This window comes from Netta rufina (assembly GCF_964035555.1).
Source record: "Netta rufina genome assembly, chromosome: 9".
In the NCBI taxonomy this organism is placed as follows: Eukaryota; Metazoa; Chordata; class Aves; order Anseriformes; family Anatidae; genus Netta; species Netta rufina.
The window spans coordinates 21,328,002-21,350,945 of record NC_140132.1 but is presented as its reverse complement, the minus strand read 5'-3'; the positions used below and the strand labels follow the sequence as shown (position 1 = coordinate 21,350,945).

The 22,944-nt window shown below is 40.4% G+C and overlaps 1 protein-coding gene across 1 annotated transcript in view; it reads right to left on the bottom strand.

Moving 5' to 3' along the window:
* Positions 1-6,594, bottom strand: part of SPATA16 (spermatogenesis associated 16) — a gene marked incomplete at both ends in the record, with an annotated part of 74,897 nt that extends 68,303 nt beyond the window's left edge. Inside the window, one exon of the mRNA XM_084291810.1 lies at positions 6,001-6,594. Coding sequence (XP_084147936.1) covers positions 6,001-6,594 — 594 coding nt within the window. The remainder of the gene's footprint in view (positions 1-6,000) is intronic.
* Positions 6,595-22,944: the final 16,350 nt, after the last annotated feature.

The window sequence follows — 22,944 nt, the reverse complement described above, 5'->3', positions numbered from 1 at the left end:
CTGTTTTGCAGTGATTGTAATACATGAGATTTGCACGTGTTTAGGTCAATGAGGCTTTTGATTGTAAGTGACAAGTGGTGGGTGATTATTATTTTTAATCAACGGTTATATTGCTCAATGTTTACAAAGTACGAAGAAAATATTTAGCACTTTTGAGCACCCGTCACCTCCAGGTAAATAATTTAATAGCATGTGAGGAAGCCAATTAAAGTTAATTAGAAATTGACTGATCTGCTTTGGCACCAGAATGATTGGAAAATATGGTTTGTCCTTTCTGAAGTACGAATTTTGTTCTCCTAGACACACGTGAGTGAGGAAACTTGTTTTATGGTCAGCACGTTGTATTCCTTTGGGGGAAAAAACAAAACAAAACAACCCCCTCCCCCCAGAAAAACAAACTACACTTTATAAACCAGATAAGTAACAGCAGTTCAGGCAAGAAGAATGGGGGCATGAATCCTTATAGACAAATAGCTGTGCTGTTCCTCAGCTTTATTTCATGGTGATGGGCGTGCTGGAAATGTCTAGAAGATTAATGGATTCAAATTCAGTGATCAAAAGATGGGAGCGTGTCCAAATGGATCATTATAACAGATTCCCACTCTATCCCACAAGCCAGATTTGAGCCATCTGTAAGCTTCACATTCCTGGTCTAAAATCTTCTGCAGCCATAAAAGACAATAAGTATCAGTAGGAAAAAAAATCAATTTCTTGGCTTTGCAGCCTAAAAATATCGTGATGGCACTACAGGGAGAGAAAAACTGCTGATTATCAGGTGTTTTTGTTTTTTATTTTTTTTATTTTTTTTAAGTAAGTTAAATGAGTAGGCTGTATTTAGGAACCTACTTTGTTATTAGAGGTTAAAAGAATATTTATGTATAGAAAAGTCAGCATCTCATGCTCAGGCTTTGGGGGATCAGTGACTGTCATCTTTGTTGTTCTCAAGACCTGGTGTATTCTCAGGAAGAAGTTTCTGGAGGACTCATGCTGATGATAAAGATAGATAATTTATGAGTCTGATTTTTAGCTCCAGAAATTTGGTGCTAAAAATAAATATTTAGCCTTTCACATGTTATCCCTTGAGGACTCATATTTCATGGTGTTAAAATATGTCTAGTCCTTGTACAGCTTGTCTTGGTGAAAGGGGGTAATGAAAAATATCACAAGTCACATATTTCCCCCCCTTTTTTTTTTTTTTCATCCCAGTGGATGACCAGTAATTTTAGTCCCCATGCTTCTTAAAGCAAGGGATTGTACAGTGATGGTTTCCTGGATGCTAAGATCCACCTGAAACAGGAGACTGGGGTGGGGAGCACAGAAATGTGGCTGTACCATGGTCGTTCTGGAGCATCTAGCACTGATGCAATGGTCTCAGTGGGGAGATATCCAAATATCTCGATGTGGTGCTCCCTGGACTGCAGCAGGGCCTCTAAGAAAGCCACCTGAGCTTTTCTATTCACTACTTGAGGTGAACCTCTTCTCATGTAGGTGTTTATAGAGGAAATACTTATCTTTTGCTTCTCATATTGAGACATTGATAGAAGACTCAATTGAACCATACTGTCTAACTCTTTACTGGTATGTAATTATGCTGACAAGGCACGGATGCCATGGCCTCTTTCAAAATATTTGCTTTTTGCAGATATTGTTGCCTGGAAGAGGGAGTGTGGTCTTGACACGGCAAGCCGTGAATCATGAGGCAATGAGCCACAGGAAAGGTTAATCTGAAAACTCAAGGTACGTGAAAAAAAGATGGCACTAACGTTTAGCTCACTGCCATAGGAACGGTGCCCACAGTAGCCATCTGTGGGAGATGGAGGCGTTCCAGCTTGTGGAAGGCTCCACAACAGCACTCTTGTGAATTAACCACACGCTGTTTGAGGCCTTCACCTCACACGTGGGATGTGCTTTGTGTCTCTGAGACACCGCACCGAACGCTGTGTGCTGAGGCACTGTGGACTGCTTTCTGGGCCCAGCAGTCACGAACCTGTCTCATTTATTTTTTAATCACCGGGGAGGGTTATTTGCAGAACAACAGGGTCTGGAATTAAATTTGTGCAGGTTTTAAACAGGCTGATATTTCTGAAGTCTTTTATACTCCCTGATATTAGGAGATTAGCATGAGACAAGATCTTTCAATCCCTATACAGGTTTAATGTTATTTCCTAGCTAAGCTGTTAATAATTGGCTAGAGACTTTATAGATATATGTATATGCTTTCCATTGAGGTTTTAAGCTAGAGAGTCATTTCTCATACCCTTCATATCCCAGTCCAGATGTTCAAGTCTTATTTTCCTATGTTCCAACAGATGGATGCCAAAAATTTAGGGAAATTTACAGTGTTTCTCAATGTAGTCTGCATAATATACTGCATTACTGAGCTCAGAGGTGGCAGACCAAAGACTATTGCCCCAATTTCTTCAGCTCTTTTCCTCACTAGCAAAAGAAAGTATTTAATTCTTAAGCTCTAATGGTGAGAGTTCTCCAAGGGAGCATTATTTTTAACTCTCCCAGGCCAACTATAATGCAGCTGACTAACACTAAGTCCCTTCTGATTAATTTAATGGTAGCTAAATAGTGCAGAAATAGTAAGAAGACACCAATTCTTCTCTTAATAACACTGCCTTCCTGACGTCTGTGGTAATCAGCAGCATGCTGTCCAACATATAAAAGTCTCTAAATTAAACAAGCATTTCAATTTTCCCTTCTGAAATCCAACAATTCTAGTGCTAGACATTCAGAACTGCCTTTTATTTGCATATCTGAAAAACAACATGGTCTAAGGAATGATAATGCCACATGAATATATAGGTAGAACTAGAAAAGACATTTTAGCTTGAAAAAGAGATAAGAAACATACAATATTTGCAGTAGGTAAGGTAGCATGCTTTAGTGATACTATTGAAATGTAAGGCCATACACATGCTTTTCTGGATCAGGGTCTCTAACTCAAAATGTTGTAATGTCAGACTAAAACCTTGAGTTCCTTAAAAGTGAAAAATACCTGTAAACATTTTGCACTAGAAACTATAACTTTGAATTTCCTGACCTTTGAGCTTGTTACATATCGCAGTTCTCTTCACCCACATGAAATGCAGAGAAATTTTTGTGTATTTCATCAAGGAGCCGTGGGTAAAACAAGCACAGTTTCAATCTCAGCAGTTTAAGTTTCCTGGTTTTCTCTGCATCATCTCCAATTTGTCTATATCTGAACAAACAGATGAATTGGAGCCGATGCAGAGAAAAGCAACAAAAATGATATACAGGTTTAGAAAACATGACCTGGGAGAAAATAATAAGAGGACTGAATCTGTTTAATTTAGAGGAAACTGAAAATAGATTTGCTAAGAGGTTGCAAGTACAGAGAGAATAGGGTGGTTAATTGCTTTTCACGACAAATAAGGATACAAAAAGTTATCAGCTATTTAGCAGTATGGGAGATTTGGAAAAAAAACCTTCTATCATCTTGCTGAAATAGTTGTGAAGTCCCTCTCACTGGATATTTTTTAGAAACAGAGAACAGAAATGTCTTTCAGAGATGTTCTGAGCTTGTTGTTCTTCTGGGGAGGGTTGGATTATGAGACTGTTTGAGAAGCCTCCGCCTTACAATTCTGTGATTTCCCAGTCACTCTGTCCACAGTCCCAGGAAGGAATTATTTAATCTCGGTTTATTCTTTCACCAGGATGTCTATTAGCTGGCCTTTCCGTTTCCCTTTAGGAGCAGACAAGTACTCCTTTCCTCTCAACTGAAAAGTGCTTTTGTCCCCATCAAAGATCACTTCTGAATGAAGGGAAAAAACAAAAAACCCTAAACTAAAAAGGATGTCACTTTCTAATTTTTCTCACTCACTGCTATAATACTTATTGTTTTAAAATAAAATGTATTATAGAAAAAAAAAGAAAGGAATATTTGCTTGTCAACAGTAAACCTTGAATGTTTTACAAATACTCTTGGATTAAATTTGGCGGTATGGCTCTGAAACAAGTACAGTTGGACCCTTTTTCAGGATGTCAAGTGCATAGCTGAAGTGATTGGGGTCATGGTGGAGATATAATATTAGGGAGAACCCTAAAAGGGCAGCTTGTAAGTCCTCTATTCTAATCACCAATTGTGTTTCTGAGAAGTGTTTAAAGTGTCTCTCTCTCTTTATTTTTTACTTTTTTTAAATAAAGAGACACTGGCCTCTAAAATCCTTACAGCTAATAAAGAGTGATTTTTTGCATCATGTATCATGGAAAAAGTCAAGCCTGCATCCCCGCAGTAAATGTTAGTGACTGGGTTAATTGTGAAAATACAGAGCATCTTTCAAGGTTTATTAGACAGCTATGCTCTTGGAGATACGGTTTTCAAAATGCTCTGATGCTACCTCTTTGAAAGCAGCCTTTGGCTGCAGAGTGCTACTATTTAACAGGTTTCACTTTACTAAAAATTGAGAGTCTGATGCCACTGTTAAATTTCATTCTGCACACAAGCAAACAGTTTATCATAGTCTGTTCCCAGCAATTGTAATCCAATTTTTGTAATCTTACATTGTTTAAAAAAAGAGAGGGAGAGAGAGAAAGATACTGGATGTCAATCTGATAAAGTTTAAATAACTGGTGCTTTTTTGTGATTATGTCAGTTTTATAGCAGCATTATGGAAACACGACAGGGTAACTAAAATCTGATTACATCTAAGTCCTTGCCCATTATGCGATTATTATGAACCATGACTTCTCCTGGCACATTATGAATTACATGGTCATAATGCAAGGGATTTCCAATATAATTAACTGAGATTAGCAGCACTAGAGAAATCTGGGAATAATGATACAACTTTGGACAATCAGTTTTACTGTAAATGCTGCTCACTCTGGCTTCCAGGAAACAGAAGGCTGGTGGATGCAACTGTGACCCACCTGTTGGGGGTTCCTGCACCTCCTTTCCCTCCCTCCCCTCACAGAATTAATTGCAACCTTGCCAGAGTCCTGGGAACTCCCTCTTTTATTCTTTTCTTCTCGCGTTATACTGATAAAATTCAAGGCTGGCTAAGATTTTTGAAAGTGTCAAAGGTTTTCAGATGCCTCCTTTCTGGAGGCTCAGCCTGAAATTGGAAAGAGCTCTGCTTTTGCAAACATAGAAACATCACTTATTGAAGGACAGATCAATTTAGGACAGCTCAAGTTAGAGCACTTAAAGATAGAAAGTCATGAAAATCTTTGATCTAGTTTCAAAGACCATGGCCAAGGTCATATTATTTCTGTAGTGTCTGCGGCAGCCAAGAGATCCTTCTTTCCATGAAAAACAAAACAAAACAAAACAGATTTTAGTTCTCAGCTGCAGAAAGAAAAAGCTGGCTGAGTCCAGAGGGGTTGCTCACTGCTGGACTGGTCCTTTCTCATGTAGAAATAGAAGAATTTCTGTACAAATCTAGTGGCCATCTACTGGCTTTAGGGAAAAAGAGGGAAATGGATGATGGAAGTAGATGATGGAATTGCTGTAGGGAAAAAGGAGCAAAACCAGACCTTTTCTTTAAACAAAGGGTTAAACATTTCATTTCATCCAGTAGTGCATGGATAGCTGGGATACTGTGGGAACTCATATGGTGGGAACTCTCCTGATTAAGGAGACATGGTTTGACCCTAATAGAGATGGGATTAAAAAGAAGAGCTTTTTTTTTTCTTCTTCCTTTTTTTTTTTTTTTTTTTTTTTTTTCCTCTCTATATGTTTTATATTTCTTTCATAAAGTATAACTAGAGTTGAAGGCCTAGATTAAAACAAAAATCACCCGAGGGTTTTTTTCTTGGTTCAGGCCAAAATCATAGCAGGTTCAGTTCCTCACCTGCTATGATTTATTTATAGGTCTTAATTGTCAGATTTCACATGAAATCGCATCTCAAGATTTGTATTAAACCAGGTGCATTCCAGGCTTGTGCGCCTTGTTCCTTTTGATACAGTGACACCTAGTCGGCACGATTACAGCCTCTCATTTACACTGTGATCTCCCTAGCACCTCGTACCTCCAGCGCCGTGGCGAACTGAGCTGCTGCCACCGCGTAGTTCTTCTGCCTGTAGCGATCGCTGGCATCCCACAGGGCCACCTGCAGCTGCTTGTCGACCCGCGGCACGCTCGGCGCACTCATGGCACAGCCACGGCGCGCTGATCGGCGGCCTGCAGGCATCGCCACCTCAGCGAACTCGAAGGAAATCTCCTCCTCGTCAATATAGACCAATTTCGTTTCGATGTCCAGCAGGGTTTTTAGAGGAATGTGAGACAGAGGAGCCGGGATTAGCCGATTGCCAGGCTCTAACATCGCCGCTTCTTTCTTCTCAGTGAGTTTTTCATTGGTTTCTGATTTCCGTTTACGGCTTGCTCTGTCTGCATCATTACTTTGGTTTTCCTTCTTTATCTCTGCCGTTTTTATTCTCTCCATACTTTCTACTGCTACATCTCGAAGGTGCTTTTTGACCTCTTGTGGTGCTTCTGGAATATCATTCAATTTGTTTGCCTCTACGTTTGGCTCCTTGTTAGCATGGTTTTGCTGAGAGGTTTCATTCCGGCCACTCGCGCTTAAGAAATATTTTTGAAAGTCAAAGTTGCTTCCTGGTTCCATAACTTCAGCAAAGAAAGAGTCCTAGGAGAAAATGCAGAAAAGTTAAAAATACTCAAACACCACAAAGCCAAAAAACCCTGTGTAAATGCTTTCTCCTCTCAGCACATTGTAGGCACCATTGTGAGTGGAAGCTCTTCAGGATGTAGCACATAGCATAGCAGGCTCACTGCAATTACCTTCTTATATCGCATAAGGGTTTAAGGCATTTTAAATACTCTTGATAATGGTTGTTTGTTTATGTGGGGTCATGCTGGTGCATCAATTTGTTACATGTACAGCAAGAAGAGAAAATCCAGCTTTTACTCTTAAGGGAAAAAAGAAGAAGAAAAGAACAAAAACCTGTGACTGATTGACTTGTGTTATATGTTGTTATGGGGTGCAAAAAATCACTGTGGCCTGATTTTCAAGAGCTGCTGAGCACAGTCGCTGGGGCCAGAGAGGAGTGTTTACAAATCAGGCACTTCGGTTACATTCCAAAGGGACACAGGGTCAAAGTGGGATCCTAGCTTCAGCTGCATTTGAACCAAATTCAGATCCGGATTTGGGTTTCAAAGCCATTCTTTATGAATTGTCTGCAAAGGACACTGGCATGTTGCTGCTAGGAAGCCTCCCGCAGTAGGTAGCAGCTCAACTCTCAATTCGGGGAGCTGGCAGTGGCTTCAGACTGGTACAAGATGCAGAATCAAACCCACAAGGCTCTTCTCAAGCATTTCCTGTGCAAAAGCAAAGGTGACTTGATCTGCACTGTAAACTCTTAATTGTGCTCAAATTCAAAGGAAATTTTGATTTTCTTCTGCCTCTGCTGACTTCATAGTGACAAGGTGGGAGGCACGGGTATTTTTCTTCTTAGTTTTTCCATTAGTAATGAAAAGTGTAATTGTAAATAGCTTTAATCATGAGCGTCTTTCAGAATGGTTTGTTAAGCATAAGCACTCAGCCTTTAACCTCGTGTTATTGTTTAACAGACCTCCATACGTTTAGCACCGGTTTAATGCACTTAACTACGGGTACAGATTGTACAAGGGAAAGATACATAATAAATGCATTTCTCTTCAGCCATAAACAGATTTTAAACCCTGAGCAACTTGCTAAGTTTTAGTGAAGGCCATACAATGTGCACTATTGGACTCATAAAAGCTGCCAGAGTATATTCTGTACGCTGTGGCACAATGACTCTCTACTGTTTAGGGCAATGGGCATTGGGCAGAAACATACAGAACGGGGAAAAGGAAAGAGATGAAGGCATTTTAAGCTAGATGAGAAGTGGATATGGAATTCTGGTATAAATAAGGTTTCAACTCTTTCTCATGTTTTTACCCCGGTTCTGCTGCCCTGGCTAAGCCGGACTGCTGCCAGGAACATCACTGGCCCCCAAAGCGGGGAATGCACTGCTTTTGACATTTGTTCACAACCACCAGGCTGAGAACTTGACCGCAGCAGAACTGCCTGTGGAGAAACTTATTCCTCTTTCCATGACTGCCAGAGACAGAGCGAGAGGTGAGGGGATAATTGTGTGATTTAAGGTAATTTCAGAGGACTTTTTTCAGTGATATGCTGAGCAATCACAACTCCTACTGAGTTCAGTGGGGATGGAAAACCAGCGGCCCTTCTCAGATAGTGCTCTGCACTTGTCAGAATAGAGCTCAAAGGAATCATATTTATAGCAAACTATTTTGAATGGCAGCAGTAAAGCAGCTGGAAAAGGCTAATGTACTTGCATCTGGCAGCAATTTTACCTGTTTGTTAGACACTCAATCCCTTTTTAAAACAAACCATAGCACAGCCTAAAGATTGGAAGCCTCATTTTCCAGTGCTGGCTTCAGCACCAAGTAATTTAGGGAATTATGATTTATCTCCACTGTGCAGTGGAGCAGAGATACTCCAGCCAGCCCCAGGACCAGCTGAGGGATGAGCCTGTTAATCTTGGTGCCACGTCGTGCCAGCACAACTGTCACACATGGGCCTGCAATGTACCTCCTGCCGTGTATGGCTATCCCAGTGCCTATGGGGCAGTGCAGGTTTCTCACAGCCTCTTGGGTGGGATGCTCACTGGAAAATGAGATTGCAGGGCTGACATCAGATACAAGTTTGCAGGAATTTTCCTCTGAGCAGACACATTGCACCATGGAGCCCTCAAGGCCAATTAATGGCCTCTTCTACTCATGAGGAAGCTTACAAAGGCAAAGCCCTATATCTGATTGGGGGGCTGATATCAGTGTGAATGTGAATTTGTCTGGACCAAGCTGATTGCTATGAGACTGCCTTAAGAAGATCAAAATAATTTGCCATGGAATAAAGAAAGCAGAGCTCAATCAGTGAAATATGTTCAGGTAATCACTTAATGGACATTTCTCCAGTGGACAAACACCTGAAATGAACTTTGCTGTATCAAGTGGATTTATACTGCTCCTATTGTGTTTTTAGGTGTTCGAGCTGATTAACATGACTGGGTTGTGCAATGGAGGCACGTTGTAACTCAGGCAGGCTCACTTTAATCATTGCCTCAATAAAAAGAAAACACTTCTAGAGAAAAGCTTTTAGAAAATCATTATCTTTGTCAGTTAAGTATTTTCCTGAGACTTTTGTTAAAACGTCTGTTTTTTATTTTGGAAGCGTTTACTGTAAAATGCTTCTAATGAATCACTATGCAGATAGACAGTTTAGTGCTGTAGTCAGAAGGAAACTACTTAAACTTGTGAGCTGTCAGGAATGATCTCCCTCTTCAGTCACAAGCAAGTCCAGCTTTCTGCATACTTGAGGCTTAATTTTTGCCAGGAGACCTCTGTCCATGGCCCTGCCAGCTTCTACAGCTACGTATTTTGTTGGGTCTGGCAGTGAGGAAACCATATAGCTTCAAATGGAGAGGCTTACATGAAAAAATATATGTAAAAGGAAAAATGTAAGATCATTCATCTTTGAAAATCTTCTGGTTTTGTCTGTTGTTTTCCCCATATGGCTGAGGAAACCTTCTTGGGGAGAGCGGCCTGCCTACTAGATAACGTAAACTTCCTCACATGCATGATCTTGTGAACCCTATTCCTTATGCTTTTTGTTCTGTATCTAGTTTTATTCTGCTTTCAACACCTTCTCCTATTATCTCAGATCAGATTAGAGAAGAACCTGCTGATAAATCACGCTGGCACTTCAGCTGGCACCTAGTTGTTAAATTCTTTGCCAGTTCTTTGATGATCCCTTTTTCCTTCAGAATTTAAACTTTGATTTCAACCAAAAAAAAAAGCTTTTGCCCTTATAGCTGTGAAGTAAAACCTTTCTAAACACTGAAGACTGCATATAACGGTCTTCCTGAATCTGCATATAGCAAGGCTGAACCCCTGGGTTACATTCAGCATTGATTTAAGTGCAGTGGTAGGAGAAAGGAATTTGTTCTCTCAGAGGGAAATAGGCTGCCTTGAAGCTGGACAATTGCATTGTCATGAATAGCTCTTTTGGATATGAGTTCTGTGAGGCTGGTCTTCAGAAAAAGGTCTGTTTCCTGATTTTGGTGAAATCCTTCAGTTGACAACATAAGGCACTGTTTCTGAGGATCATGGTTGCTTTTTAAGGCAGAGGGTCCAGAGGAAGCAGAAAGCTCCAGGAGGGATTTTAGCACTGAGAGATCTCTGAGGAGCAAGTGGTGGTCCAGCTCGCACATTTCCCAGTGTTGGCATACTGGACCATACATTTGCATGGTTTGGAAGTTTAAGGAGATGGTACAGAAGCTAGGATGCAGCAAGGGAACTTGATGATCATGTATTTTACTCTGAACTAGGTTCCTTATGCTGGCCGTTTGACAGCAGCCAAAGTGGACCCATCATACTCTGTTGTTGAACGTGCCCCATAAATGCCTTACAAAGGCATTTGACAGATTAGGCATCAGATCTGGAGACAGGAATAATCTCCTCCTAGCCTGTATTAGAACTGGCAGAAATCTCTGCTGTCATTCGTTTTGTTTTTACTTCAGCTGCAGCCAGGTACAGGCTGCCTTGGCCAGGATGGGCTGCCTGTACCTCACCGGCTGTCCCAGAAGTCATTAGTGATCATCAGCATTTTGTGCTCTCTGCTGTGACCGTTCGGTGATGTACAGTTTCTAGAGGATACCGTCACAATATTTTTCAGCCAGGGCACGACTGTCTGCAGCACACGCTTTGTGCAAAGACATCCTGCGTGTCTTTCAGTGAGCTCATTTGAGTACCAGCTGTGGCGTAGTTGTCCTAGCCTGGTTCCCCACCTGGGCTAGTTCGTGTTACAAAAGATACTTGTAATGACAACTGCCGTATTAGTGGACTACTAAGACAGTGATGAGACTTTTCCAGAAAGTTATAGGAACTGAACTCTTTTATCCGTAATAGTCTTTTTCTCCCAGAAGACCACTTGAAATCACAGGGCAGTCATCTGCTACAGTTCATTTCAGTGCAAATGTTGGAAGAGGCAAAAATGCATCCAAAACTATGGAACAAGCATAAGAAAATTATACCACTGGTACTTGTACAAGTGTTATCCCACTTCTTCAATGTCCTTTAGTACAGACAGAAAAATATAGTACTATAACAAAACACATCCAAAGCCCCACAACAGATAGGTCATTAGTTGCCCTCCTCTATAATAATTTCACTTAAATTGAATTCCAGATATCCTGATCCATCTCTAAGGTGAGGATGCTCCAGTTTTATCACTTAGAAATGAAGCAAGATTTATCTGTATTAGATTTACAGACAGACTTTCTGAATGAGCATGTGCACTGACAACAGCTATGCTGAGATCTGAACCGGAGATTTTTTCAGTCCATCTTTCAGCAGGATGACTTTTTAAGCACTTCCTTTACTGCTGAATACCACAAAGGCTCAGACAATCTATTGATGACGAAGGTCAGCACCTTCTTAGCAGCCCATAAAGTGAGTCTCTCACAATCAGGTTTCAGACTTTTTAAGATTCTAGCCATTTCTTTAGGCAATGAAGCAACCTAGTTCTTTCATCTTGCTATTTTTATTGTTTGAAAGCCTGAGTCACATCTGATCTTTTTTATTTTTAGTTTTCTTTTGGAGAAAAAAAAAAGCCTTAATGTATCTTTTTTTGTTCAGTACTCTTATTTCTTTGTGATAGACATAAGTAATGGCTCATTCAGTGCAAAATCAGAACTCCTTACATTTTTCTTGCTGTGATAAGGGCACACTTGCCATTATTACAGCTGCATTGTCCACATTGCCGCAGTAAAGGTTTTGTCAGCACTTCCACTCTAAACACTATTTTCACTCACTATATTTAACCTGTTTATAAAAATAATAATAATAAATTGGACTCTGGGCTGAAATTTGGCAAGGGAAACAGTGTTTTATTCAGAGTAGTTTGCAGGGATTTAACCATATTACTCTAATTGGTCTTTGAGGCTGAAACTCACTTATTAATTGTTTACGTGGTACTGAGTACAACAGAGCACTAATCTCATTAGCCTATAGACAGAAGAGAAATATTAAACTGTGTTAATAATTACTGCTCACAGCTATCAGACAGCCAGCTCACTAGGTGCTCTTATGCAAAGGCTTAGGCTTACCATATAAAGTCCATTTCCTTCTATTGCCAGGAATAGCTTATGCAAGTTAACTAACGTTGAAGGTAGAAATGACAGAAACAGAATGTAAGGGACAAATTCTGGTTAAAATACTTAATATCTCTTTAAGGATAATTTGCACAAAGATATGGGAAAACTAGATTAAAATAATCAAGAGAAGTTTTGACAATGTATGTTAATGACGTCATCAACAGTAAATCCCTATTCCTGCCAGCTCTGGATAATCTTGAGTAGCAATGGAATCTCCTTCCTCTCCCTCATGAATCCTTTCCCTTCTTCACTGTATGTCTTGTCTGTAGTCTCTTTCCTGCTTGCCTTTCTTTAAACAAGGATCTATACAGCCATGCTCCTGGAGAGCCAGCACGAATGGTTTCAGAGGCTGCTTCTCCTGGCTGGCCAACACTGCCCTACCCTGCTCTTGCTGCAGCTCTCTGAATCAGTGCTCCTGGGGCATTCCCGTGCAGACTAGAGCAGCTTGGGGGAAACAGATCCACAGAAGTACCTGGGATCTGAGCAAATCCATTTCATGAGGCACTGAAGCAGGCTAGAAGCACATACTACGAGTTAGTGGCACCTAACACGTCAGCCACAGGAGAGATGGGACTGGATAGGCAAGGCTGGGAAATTCCTGCCCTTGCTGTCTCATAGCATGTGTATTTATCTGGTTCCTTGGCTTAGCCAGTACTGTATGGTTTGCCTCATTGCTGTCAATCTTTAACCAGCACCAAGGCACATATTTTAAAGTTTTAAGGCAGTATTTTAATAGGTTGTAGGACTCGCTGAAATGGGTTAGCCAATCTCATGAGAGTTAAAAAAAGATCTTAATATTTTCCGTTGCTTTGGGGCTTTTTCCCCTCCATGTGTTCTTTAAAACATTATTTTAAAATGTTGTAATTTTGAGTACCACAGCAGAAGTTAACTGCCAACAGTTCCACACAAAGTTAGAGACCTCAATTAACTATTTACTGCTATAGGGATGCTCAAGGATTTTGTTAACATATTGTACGAATAAAATGAGAGCTGTCAAAGGACAGCAAGCTAACAACTACAATTATAATTTAAAATCAAGAAGGAACCCAAATCTCCCCAGCAGCATATCTCAGGGCAGTCAGGCAAAGCGAATACAGACGAGAAACATCAGTGATCAACTGACAACCTGGAGGAAGGAAAAGGAAGATACAGTGCATGGTGGGGACTCGGGATATGTGGTGGGTAACTAGTGTGACTAAGGGAAAATGAAGAGAGACAAATTGAGGATGTTTTCTGCATGTTTTTTAGGCACTGTGTAACTGTCTTCCTTACACTCCCTCCTAGTGAAATACTTCCTCTAAAAGTGTGGGAGAAAAATACTGAGAAACAAAAGAGACAGCAGGGAGAGCATTTCAGCTTGGCGTAATGATGTCATCCTATTAGCACAAAGCCCCGCATTGTCAATTAGGAAAAAAAGGTCAACACTGTGTCTGACAGGGATGTGAAGCCTGGCCAGCCTTCCTCGATTGGATTCGGCAGCTCAGCACTGCAGGAGCAGAGTGGTTCATTTTCATAGCTAAAGGGATGCCGAGAGTGAAGACGGAGAGAAAACGGAAATTTTAAAATGGTAAAGGTTTCTGCAGCAGGCTCCTGAAAAGTGGAGTTGTGAGAACAAACAATTCCTCTGTGTGAGGAACAAGGGTGTATGTGTGAGCCTAAGGTATAAACAGACTAGCGAGTTTAGGGTAATCCTTAAATGAAAAGGAATGCAAAGATTGGTCCTAGAACTGAGACATTGTGCTGAAAAAGCTCGATTTTTTTTTTTTTTTTTTGTACTGCAATATTTCCTAATTCTGTTGGGAAGACAAGAAAGCAATTTTTGAAGAGATTACAAAGCAAATGTCCAAGTGTCCTACTTGCTCTCATTCTGAAGGAGATGAAGAACTATTGATTTTCTGAAAAGATTGCTTTGAAATGGTGGGAGCTGAGTACTTCTAAAGAACGAGTGCAGAGGGGCAAAGTTTGGTTTAGGAGGGTTGCTGCAGACTGTGCTGTGGGCTTGATTAGATCTGCCAACATGCTATTAAGAGGTCTGCATCTCAGAGCTGCTCTGGGCAGCCCTGCTTCCAGGACGAGGCAGGAATTCAATGAGAGCTCACAGTGCAGAGAGCGCTCTTTTCACTTCACAAAATAATCACATTCCTATGGGACCAGACCCAAGGAAAGCCCAAACCTAAAGGAGACATTAGCAGACCTATAACCACTTCCATTACGTATTGTGTGGTGCACAAAACATATCAGCTGTCAGATCCACAGCGAGGAAGGGGCCTGACACCTTGCACAGCACTTAGATCAAATGCTTAGCAAGCGAGATGTGGCAGGAGATACAGATCCTTTTCTTGCTCTAGGTGTACCATGTTACCATGATCAGACCAAACTCTAGTCACTGATCACCACCTAGGACAGATGTCCCCTCACAGTCCATGCAGTCCTGCTCCTTAACTTGTGTTAACTGAAAATAACTGTTTTAGGTGAGAACTACCATTTTTGCTATTTTCTGTTCACCACCAACAAAACCCCACTGCTACCTCCTGTAATGTTTTATTTGGGAAAACATTAGCTGCAGCATCCAAGTTCCTAAGTAGGACCATCCCATTTTGACAAAGATAGCTTTGGTAGTGATCCTTGCCTTTGGGTATGCTACCTGTGTAATTAGAATAAAGCTGGGGTATACTGAGACTTAGCACCAAGTGCTAGAGTTTTGTAAGTCATTCATTTTATTTGCCACTTAAACAAAAAGCTAGTATTTATTTTCCTAATAGTAACACAAAAAGCTACCCAAATCAACAGTCAACCAAAAGGAGCAATAAGGAGAAGAGGAAGGAATGAGAATTGGAAGAAGAAAAGGGAGAAAGAACAAAAATGATAAGGAAGTCATTGAATCGGGGTCTGAGAAACAATCAGATGAAACAGGCCATCCCATTAAGATGCAAAGTGAATTTTTGTGGACTGAGGGGCTGTCTTCCTTCTGAATGTCCTCCCGCATTGCTCCCATTCCCTGCAGGGAGAATCTCCCTAGGTAGATGTCGTTAACTGGAATTCCTTTTTCTCATCTTTTATTGTTGTGGCTTTTATTTCTTTGGTGCTATTGTTCTTTATGACTGTTGTATCTGATTTCCAATGTAAGAGCAATAAATGGAAGAAAAAGAGTAAAAAGAGTAGAGTACAGCCCAGGGTGATGGAACTGTGCAGCAGACAGCAAGTACTGGCAAGTCCCTCCTGCTCTTTTTGTAATGAGGATGCTTTGCAGCAGGGGATCAGGGAGACTGCAGCTTAAATGAGAATTGGGGAAATTTTAAAGACCTAGTCCAGATCTTCTGCTGGCATAAATTAACACTGATCTGTCCCAAAGATTTTAACGAGTCTGAAAACATGGAAGCTGGTGGTTCTTTGGAGCACAAACTGGTGCCTAAGAGCAGAAATTCATCCCTGCAGAGAAGACCAGGCAAACACTATAACTTTATATCTCAGCTAACAAAACTAAGTTGTCTTTTGCCAAGTTAGCTACCTTTTGTGACCCCAGCAATACAATTTGTCTTGAAGCTTCTACTCAAGTGACCCTTAAAGGCAGTATTGGAATTCTTCTGCTTGGGTTATGGAGGCTAATAAAGAGTCTGATAACTGGTGGGAGGGCACTGAAGCATTCATGCATAAGAAATCATATGCACATCTATAACCTGAGATTTTTCTGATGTCATGAAAAGAGATGCAGAACTACTGGTGCTTAATTCTCTGAAACTTTCAGAGCTCTTTCTAGACTCAGATATCCCTGCAGTGAGTGAGTGATGGTTAAACGGGTAGTTTATAAAAAAAAAACAAACAACCCAAAAACATCCAACCAAGCAACCAATCAAAGAAAAAGCCCCAAGTGAAGTGGAGAGGTTTCTTTCCAGACCAACAAGGCTTTCTATTTACCTGCAACATGCTGTCTTAACAATTACTGTTCACTGAAGGTAAGGGCTAACCTGAGACCTAATGCTGGCTTTATTGATGGGGTTGTATAGCAGTGAAAACTCCAGGGTGCACAGGATAAGAAAGAGCGAAAAACTTTTTTTGGTGGCAATAAGAACTGTTGAAATAGCCAAAGCGACATCGTCGGGGACTAATCTGCCTTGGAGTCAGCTTGATTAAAAATAACAGACAACAATTTTCTTATGGCTCCAAAATTCAATTGAATATCTCCATCTGTTATACAATGCTACTCTGTCATACAGAATGATCTGTATGTTGAAAGCCCTGTTCAGGCATAAACTAATTAATTTTCATGGCAGGACCAGTCCTGTGAGGTGCAGTGCTTCTCCAATGTACGAGAAGCCGAGGGAGCACAGGAGCTCACAGGGTGAGGCTGAATTTCCCATTAGATACGTAATTAAATACTATGGGTCCCACTGGGAGGCAGAGATATTAAGCAGAGATATTAAGAGTTAGCCATAGCTCAGCACCAGTTCCTCCCTGGCTCTGGATTAAGGGCCCAACGGTGGCAGCTATCAGTGACCCATCCTCTGCAGAGCAGTGCTGCAGTTGCCTTATGCTGATGGTATACCTCCAAGGGGTTTCTTCTGAGATACACACGCAGACCTAGGCAAAATTTAAGGGTCAGAATTTATGATAAAGCTCTCAGAGTTTATCTATCCACCTCCTGATTTCACTAGCTGCTTTAGCAAATAGTCAAGTTATGCTTATTCCATTTCTCACAGTGTGGAATAATGAATTTTAAGTATTCCTAGGCAAAAGAAGCCTGGGAGGAAGGAAGAAGAGAAAGACAGAAAGATTAAAAAAACTTACATGACACCAGGAGAAGCACATGCCAGTAATTTGAGGATTATATTCATTAAAAATGTATTTTAATACTTTCCAAAGTCATCATTACAAACCTAGAAAATTTAGAGTTAGGGTTTCTGGAACTTTTTTAACCCTTGCATTACAGCCATGCATGCCACCCCTAATTGCTTTGTAATTTGACATGTAATGGTTTAACAGTGGCAGCTGAAGCAAACCCAGTAACAACTGAGAGCTAAAGCACGCAGAGATGAGAGCTCCTGACAGGCAGAGCTTCAATTCACCAACTTTGTACGGCCAATAGAGCTGTAACATAAAAGTTAGCAGGAAAGAAAAGGTTGTGGAAAAGGACTGGCTGAAATAGCTCAGATTAACATTCAAGGCAGTTCTTTTGCTTTGACACCTTTTAGGTTCTTAGTATGGCTTCTGGTTTTAAATTCTTCTTTTAGTTTGGTGTCTTCATTTTCCAATGGGAAAAAAGAATGCCTTTTGTTCAACTTTTTAATCTCTGTGAATGTTTATTACCTCTGCGGCATTATTTTTGTCAATATGAATTTTAACCTTGAAGTGCCTCAAGAATGGTAGGAAAATTATTTTCCTTCCCTCAATGAGCAGAAATGTACACAGCATAAGTACTATAGGTGCAAATTTCCCATTGGAGATGCGTGAGCAAACCTCTGACATGCTTATGTGCAGCAACACGGCTTTATAAGAGCTGTGACAGCCAAGGGAAATCCAGTGGCAGCTGTTGGCCACTGGGAAACAGCAAAAAAATCCTGATCCAACAATTGATTCTGACCTGTTTTTGTTCATTTTATAAAATATGTGGTTGGTTCTCGCCTTTATTTCCTATAAACCACACCTGGACTGAAGCCAGCGCTATCACAGAGTAATGCTGATTCCGTAGCCCATGCTTTTGTAACCTTTAAGTTTCGCTACTCTACTGTTTTATTTTATGACCTTCCTGAGAAAATTCTGCAAGGCTTCAATGGATGCATGATATTGCAACCTGAATTCTAACTTGTAGTAAGGTGGCTGACCATGGTACGTCAGTTGAAAGACAACTGTATCTGTTCCTTTTATTCAGCTGATTTTGCCAGGAGAAGTTTGTAGTGTTTGGCAGGGCTATGCCTGGGATGTGAACACCACAGTATGATCTTTGCCATTAGCAGGGATCTTCCAAGGCATTCTGGTTGCTCCAACATTTAGATTTGAAGCAAAGCATGGGTTTACATTTGCTGTGTGTCCTGACTACAGGCTACTTTTGGCCAGAAACCCAATCTGTTGAATTAATGGGTTTCTGTGCACTCAGATTTGGAAGGTGAATGAAGCTTGGCTTCTTTGTATCGTCTGTTACTGTAAATGGTTCTGGGAATGGTTCTTCTGAAGGTCTTTCAAGGTGGCTATGGAAGACCAAATGATGCGACTTATTCATCTTGCTTTTACATTATGTGTGAAACTTTGTTTCAAAATCATATAACATTCTTTTTTCCCTAATTTCACAGAACCAAGAAGAACCAAGGTGTCAGTTGTCCTTCCCAGGTAGAGGGTTAGGAAATAGGGTGAGGACGGTGACAAATTCCTTTGAGATCACTAAAATCTGGGTTTGCCCAGGGACCAGCACTTTGCTGCTGCAATTAATTGCTGTTCATACCCTCGATATGTTGTGAAAAGAAAACAGAGGGATGGGTGCTGGACCTGCACCATCCTCTGTACCTGCCTGCAAGCCACATGGCAGCCAAGAGTTTTGAGGTGGCAGCCCAGCAGTTTGTCACCTCCTGCCCAGAGGCATAAATATCCATTTAAATACAAAAAGCACAAAGATGCTCCTGTATACCCATATCCCTAACTGCAATGTACCTTTCCTTCTTTTTGATGCTCTGTTTTCCTGTTAGTGTCTTAATGTTGAACAACCCCGAATTGTTCATTTTGCAAAAGCAGCTTTTGCTGCTGTCGGAGTGACTCAGGATTGCAGAAGACAGCAAACTCCAGGTTTTTCATTTGTGAGGCTAAGTAAAGCCATTAAAGCTTTAACCCTCAGTTATTCTCAGTAAGGTGTCATTTTAGAGGATGCTGGAATTAAGATAATAAATAAATAGGAAGAAAAAATAAAACTAAAGCCAGGGACTTTAAGCAGGGCCTGCTTTGCATCCTGGCTTCTGTGAAATCTTGCTGCAGCTGCTCTTGCAGCTGCATTATTTTCAACATCAATCGGAGTGATGCTGTGTAATAGCCTCGTTACAGAGGGACTAAAGAGCTAACAGAATCCTAAAATCTTCAGACTTTTTATAAAATTTACATTCTGAAATACCATACTTAAACTATTTTTCAATGTTTGAATTTAAATGGGCACAATTAGAGTTGATTTTTATTTTGTTTTTCAACCAGTAGTTATTGCATTGAGCAAGTATTCCTCATGGTCACGGTCCTGCAAACACACACATGCAGCATCTTAATTTTATGGAAGCAAGTAGGCTCACAGAGCCACATAACATTAGACATACAAACAAGCAGTTACAGGGCCAGGGCTTACGATGTAATAAGGAAATGCTGAATGCAGCAATACAGTTCATATTGAATTTTCTGTGTATTCTTTCAAAACAGCAGTGATACTTGGAGCCTCCTGATTGTTGGCCTGACTTGCCATTTCAGTCAGTTGCTAAAAGCTCCAGTGAGTTTTTCAGAGCAAAGAGAAACCAATGCAAGCACTTTGAAGGACTCAGCCTTACATCTGTACAGAAATCTCTGCCCAAAAAGGTTTGTCTCTAGTTGCATTTGAATAATATTGCCACAATATTTCATCTATATTTCCTAAATAGTTTTGTAAGCCTTGGTATAGATATCCTGGTAATGCTACCAATGTGCACAGGAGGAAAAAAAAATAAAAAAAAAAAAAAAGAAATAGGCATTATAAAGGGAATGTATCTAATAAAATACTTCATTTATTGATTCTTAATGTAATGTATTACAGTATTATAATTCCTGTAAACAATGCAACTACAGAATGAGCGGTGTGCCCACCCTGAAATACAACAGACTTCATCTTATTTAGCATGCTGCTTACAACTCGCCTTCTAGAAGGTATGCAATTAGATGACAATCTCAATTTTTATTTTAAAATAATGTCTCTAGCCCACATGGCTGCAGAAAAAGGCTTGGAAATATAACTCAAGTATCATGTAAAGGCTCAGGAACCAAAAGAAAAGAAATCAAAGAATGTATTTGTTAAAAAAAAAATAAAATCATTCTAATCTGTTTAGATGTTGCTGGTTGCCTGCCTGAGGATGTTTAATGTTTAAGGTTAGCAATATTGAATGAGATAGGGAGGTTTTATTGTTTGGATACTGTAATAATAACAACGATTTTTCCCCATTCTAATTATACTTCACATGCATCTCTGTGGTAAGTACAGGCAGACCATGTGGTTCCTGGGCCTCACAGAGCTAATAAGACTTTACTTTTCAGTGGTGCATGGATTGACTTACTAATATCTGCAAAACACAAAGGAATTATGATGATGAATATCCTATAAATAAATAAATATCTCAATTCATTAGCTCAGGAAAGCTCTGTTTTCTTTCTTGAGGTGATTACTGAAAACGCTTTACAATGTGTTTTATCAGCAACGAAGATGACATTAAGTGGCAATATTTTAAAATTAGTTGTCTTCCATTCTTCAAACTTTACTGGAAAAAAGTTACATTTTCTTTTCAGATTGTATTTCCTCAAGTATAAAACAGATGCATTTGGATAAATAGATTTGGAACATAATATTAAATTAAATGAAGAAATAGAAACATAATGAAATAAAATCCAAGTATCTAAAAAAAATTCCTTTCACAGGACTGGAGTGGATACCTAATGTTACTTCTCTTCTTTAGCCTGGTATGAGGATGACAGGTACTCTGTCATCGTCCAAAGTACCCTCTGAGATGCCACTTCTGATCTGAACAAGGAGGGGTGTCTGTTCATGGACAAGCAATTTCAAAATCCAGTTAAATATATTAAATCTACTTCTACATTGAGCACATTGTTTGTGCTTAGTACATTTATTACTATCATTAAAATAAAATTAAATGGTGCCATCTGAGATCAGGGCCGTGTTATCCTATTACATATTCATCGTACAATAAATACATTTTTGAAGAGACAAAACAGAGAAAAGAAGTATGCTTTGCAGTAAAATGGTGGTACAGAAATGAGACACAGAGACAGAATTCCTACTCAGAGCCACAGCAGATTTAGGAATCAGCTCCTTCCTCACTGTTACGGTTCCTGCAGTTACCCTGTTTCAGTCCCATCTAAAACTGGTGCTGGGCCAGCTCAGCCCAGCTTTTCTTGCCTCAGGGGCTACTGAGGAGCAGCTATATTGGCGAAGAGCTTGGGAGGTGGACCACTGGCTGCCTCCAAGCAATCGAGCTTGCTGAGCACATGAGTGTGCACTGGGGTATTCCAGAGCTCTCCTTGATGCACTCAGGGTAAATAAATCCCAAATGCTCTACAGCACAGCCTGGCATAGGAGTTCCAGCTCAGCTCTTGTGAATGCTTTCAGCCCAATATTTTTATAACAGAAGAAACTTAACCTGCTGGAAGGTGTCTCAAAGGGAAATCTCTATCCCTGCAACCTTGCATTTACCACTTGCATCTCAGACTGTCAAGTGTAAGCAGAAGTTTCTTCCCACCTTGGCCCACTGGAGAAGGTGTCTTCATACTTATCAGCACCTGAACTCCACTGATGTAAATGAAAAAAGCTCTAAAACAGGTTCAGAGAAGGGTTTTGAGTAAGGTTCTTATTCACTTGTCAAGAGACTAAATTGCTGAACTCACTTAAATCAGAGCAACTTGTTGACATTGCTCTCCAAGGAAATTCTGCAAATGCTTTTAATGCAGTAAAATATGAAGTCTCTGCAACTTCTAACTCAAACAAATAATCCCTACAATTCTTACGTTTGCAGACCACAAGACAGAGCTGATGGAAAAAGAGATGTCGGAGTCATGTTGCCAACCTGGGACATTGCAAGGATTCAACAGGCATTTCAGAACAGACAATGATGTAAACCTCACAGACACCAGGCAACTTCTCCTCTTATGCACCAAAGAATCCCAAGACCAGAGGGAGACAAGTAAGAAACACCAAACAAACCAGCACAATTAATCAAGCAACTAATATAAAAAAATCTCAGAACAAATGTGCCATATTGCCACAAAATGTCATTTTGCAGATAAGTGAATAAATTTACTCTCCAGCCAATTTTTTTTTTTTTTTTCTTTTTCAGTAGCTTCAGCCCTAATGTTTCCTCTGCACATTTGCTTCCCCACGTGCAACTTGTATATGGCATCTGCATTTCCTACTTTAGCTATGCAGTTGAGGTGAAATGTAGATGTATGATTCATTGCATCCTATTCCCCCTTACTAATCTGCTGCCTTGAAAGTGCACAGCAGAGCAAAACAATCATGGGGAAAAAATGCAGCAGGGCTAAAGCAACAAAAAGGGGAAAGAAAGAAAATAGAAATGCCTAGGGATTCAGTAAGAGGGGAGACACATCAAAGATCTGAGGAGAGAACAGAGAAATAAGAAAAGAGATAGGAAGGGGAGATGGCAGGAGCATGAAGAACGTAGCTGGATGAGGAGCAGAAGTGATGAAACAGAGTTTCCCGGGCCTTTGTAGCTGGGCTCTCTGGTGCCTAAGTGTGCATGCTCTGAGTAAGGCTTTCTCTGACGCTGGTTCATTCACAGTGTCTCCCTCGTGTAAACTTTCCTGGTGTCTATTTAGAGGCTTGTTGATGCTGCACTTATTTGGAAATAGGATCCAGGGAGATCCAGCTAAACAATAATTAAGCCTTTTTCCTCAAGGAAAATGTTATAGTCAGAATTAAATGGTAGTGAAAAGAAGCTGAAAAATAGAAGCAAATGTGAAATGAAAAAGAGAAGGCCCTTCTCCACCTAGATCTTCAGGGCTGACTTTTTTAAACC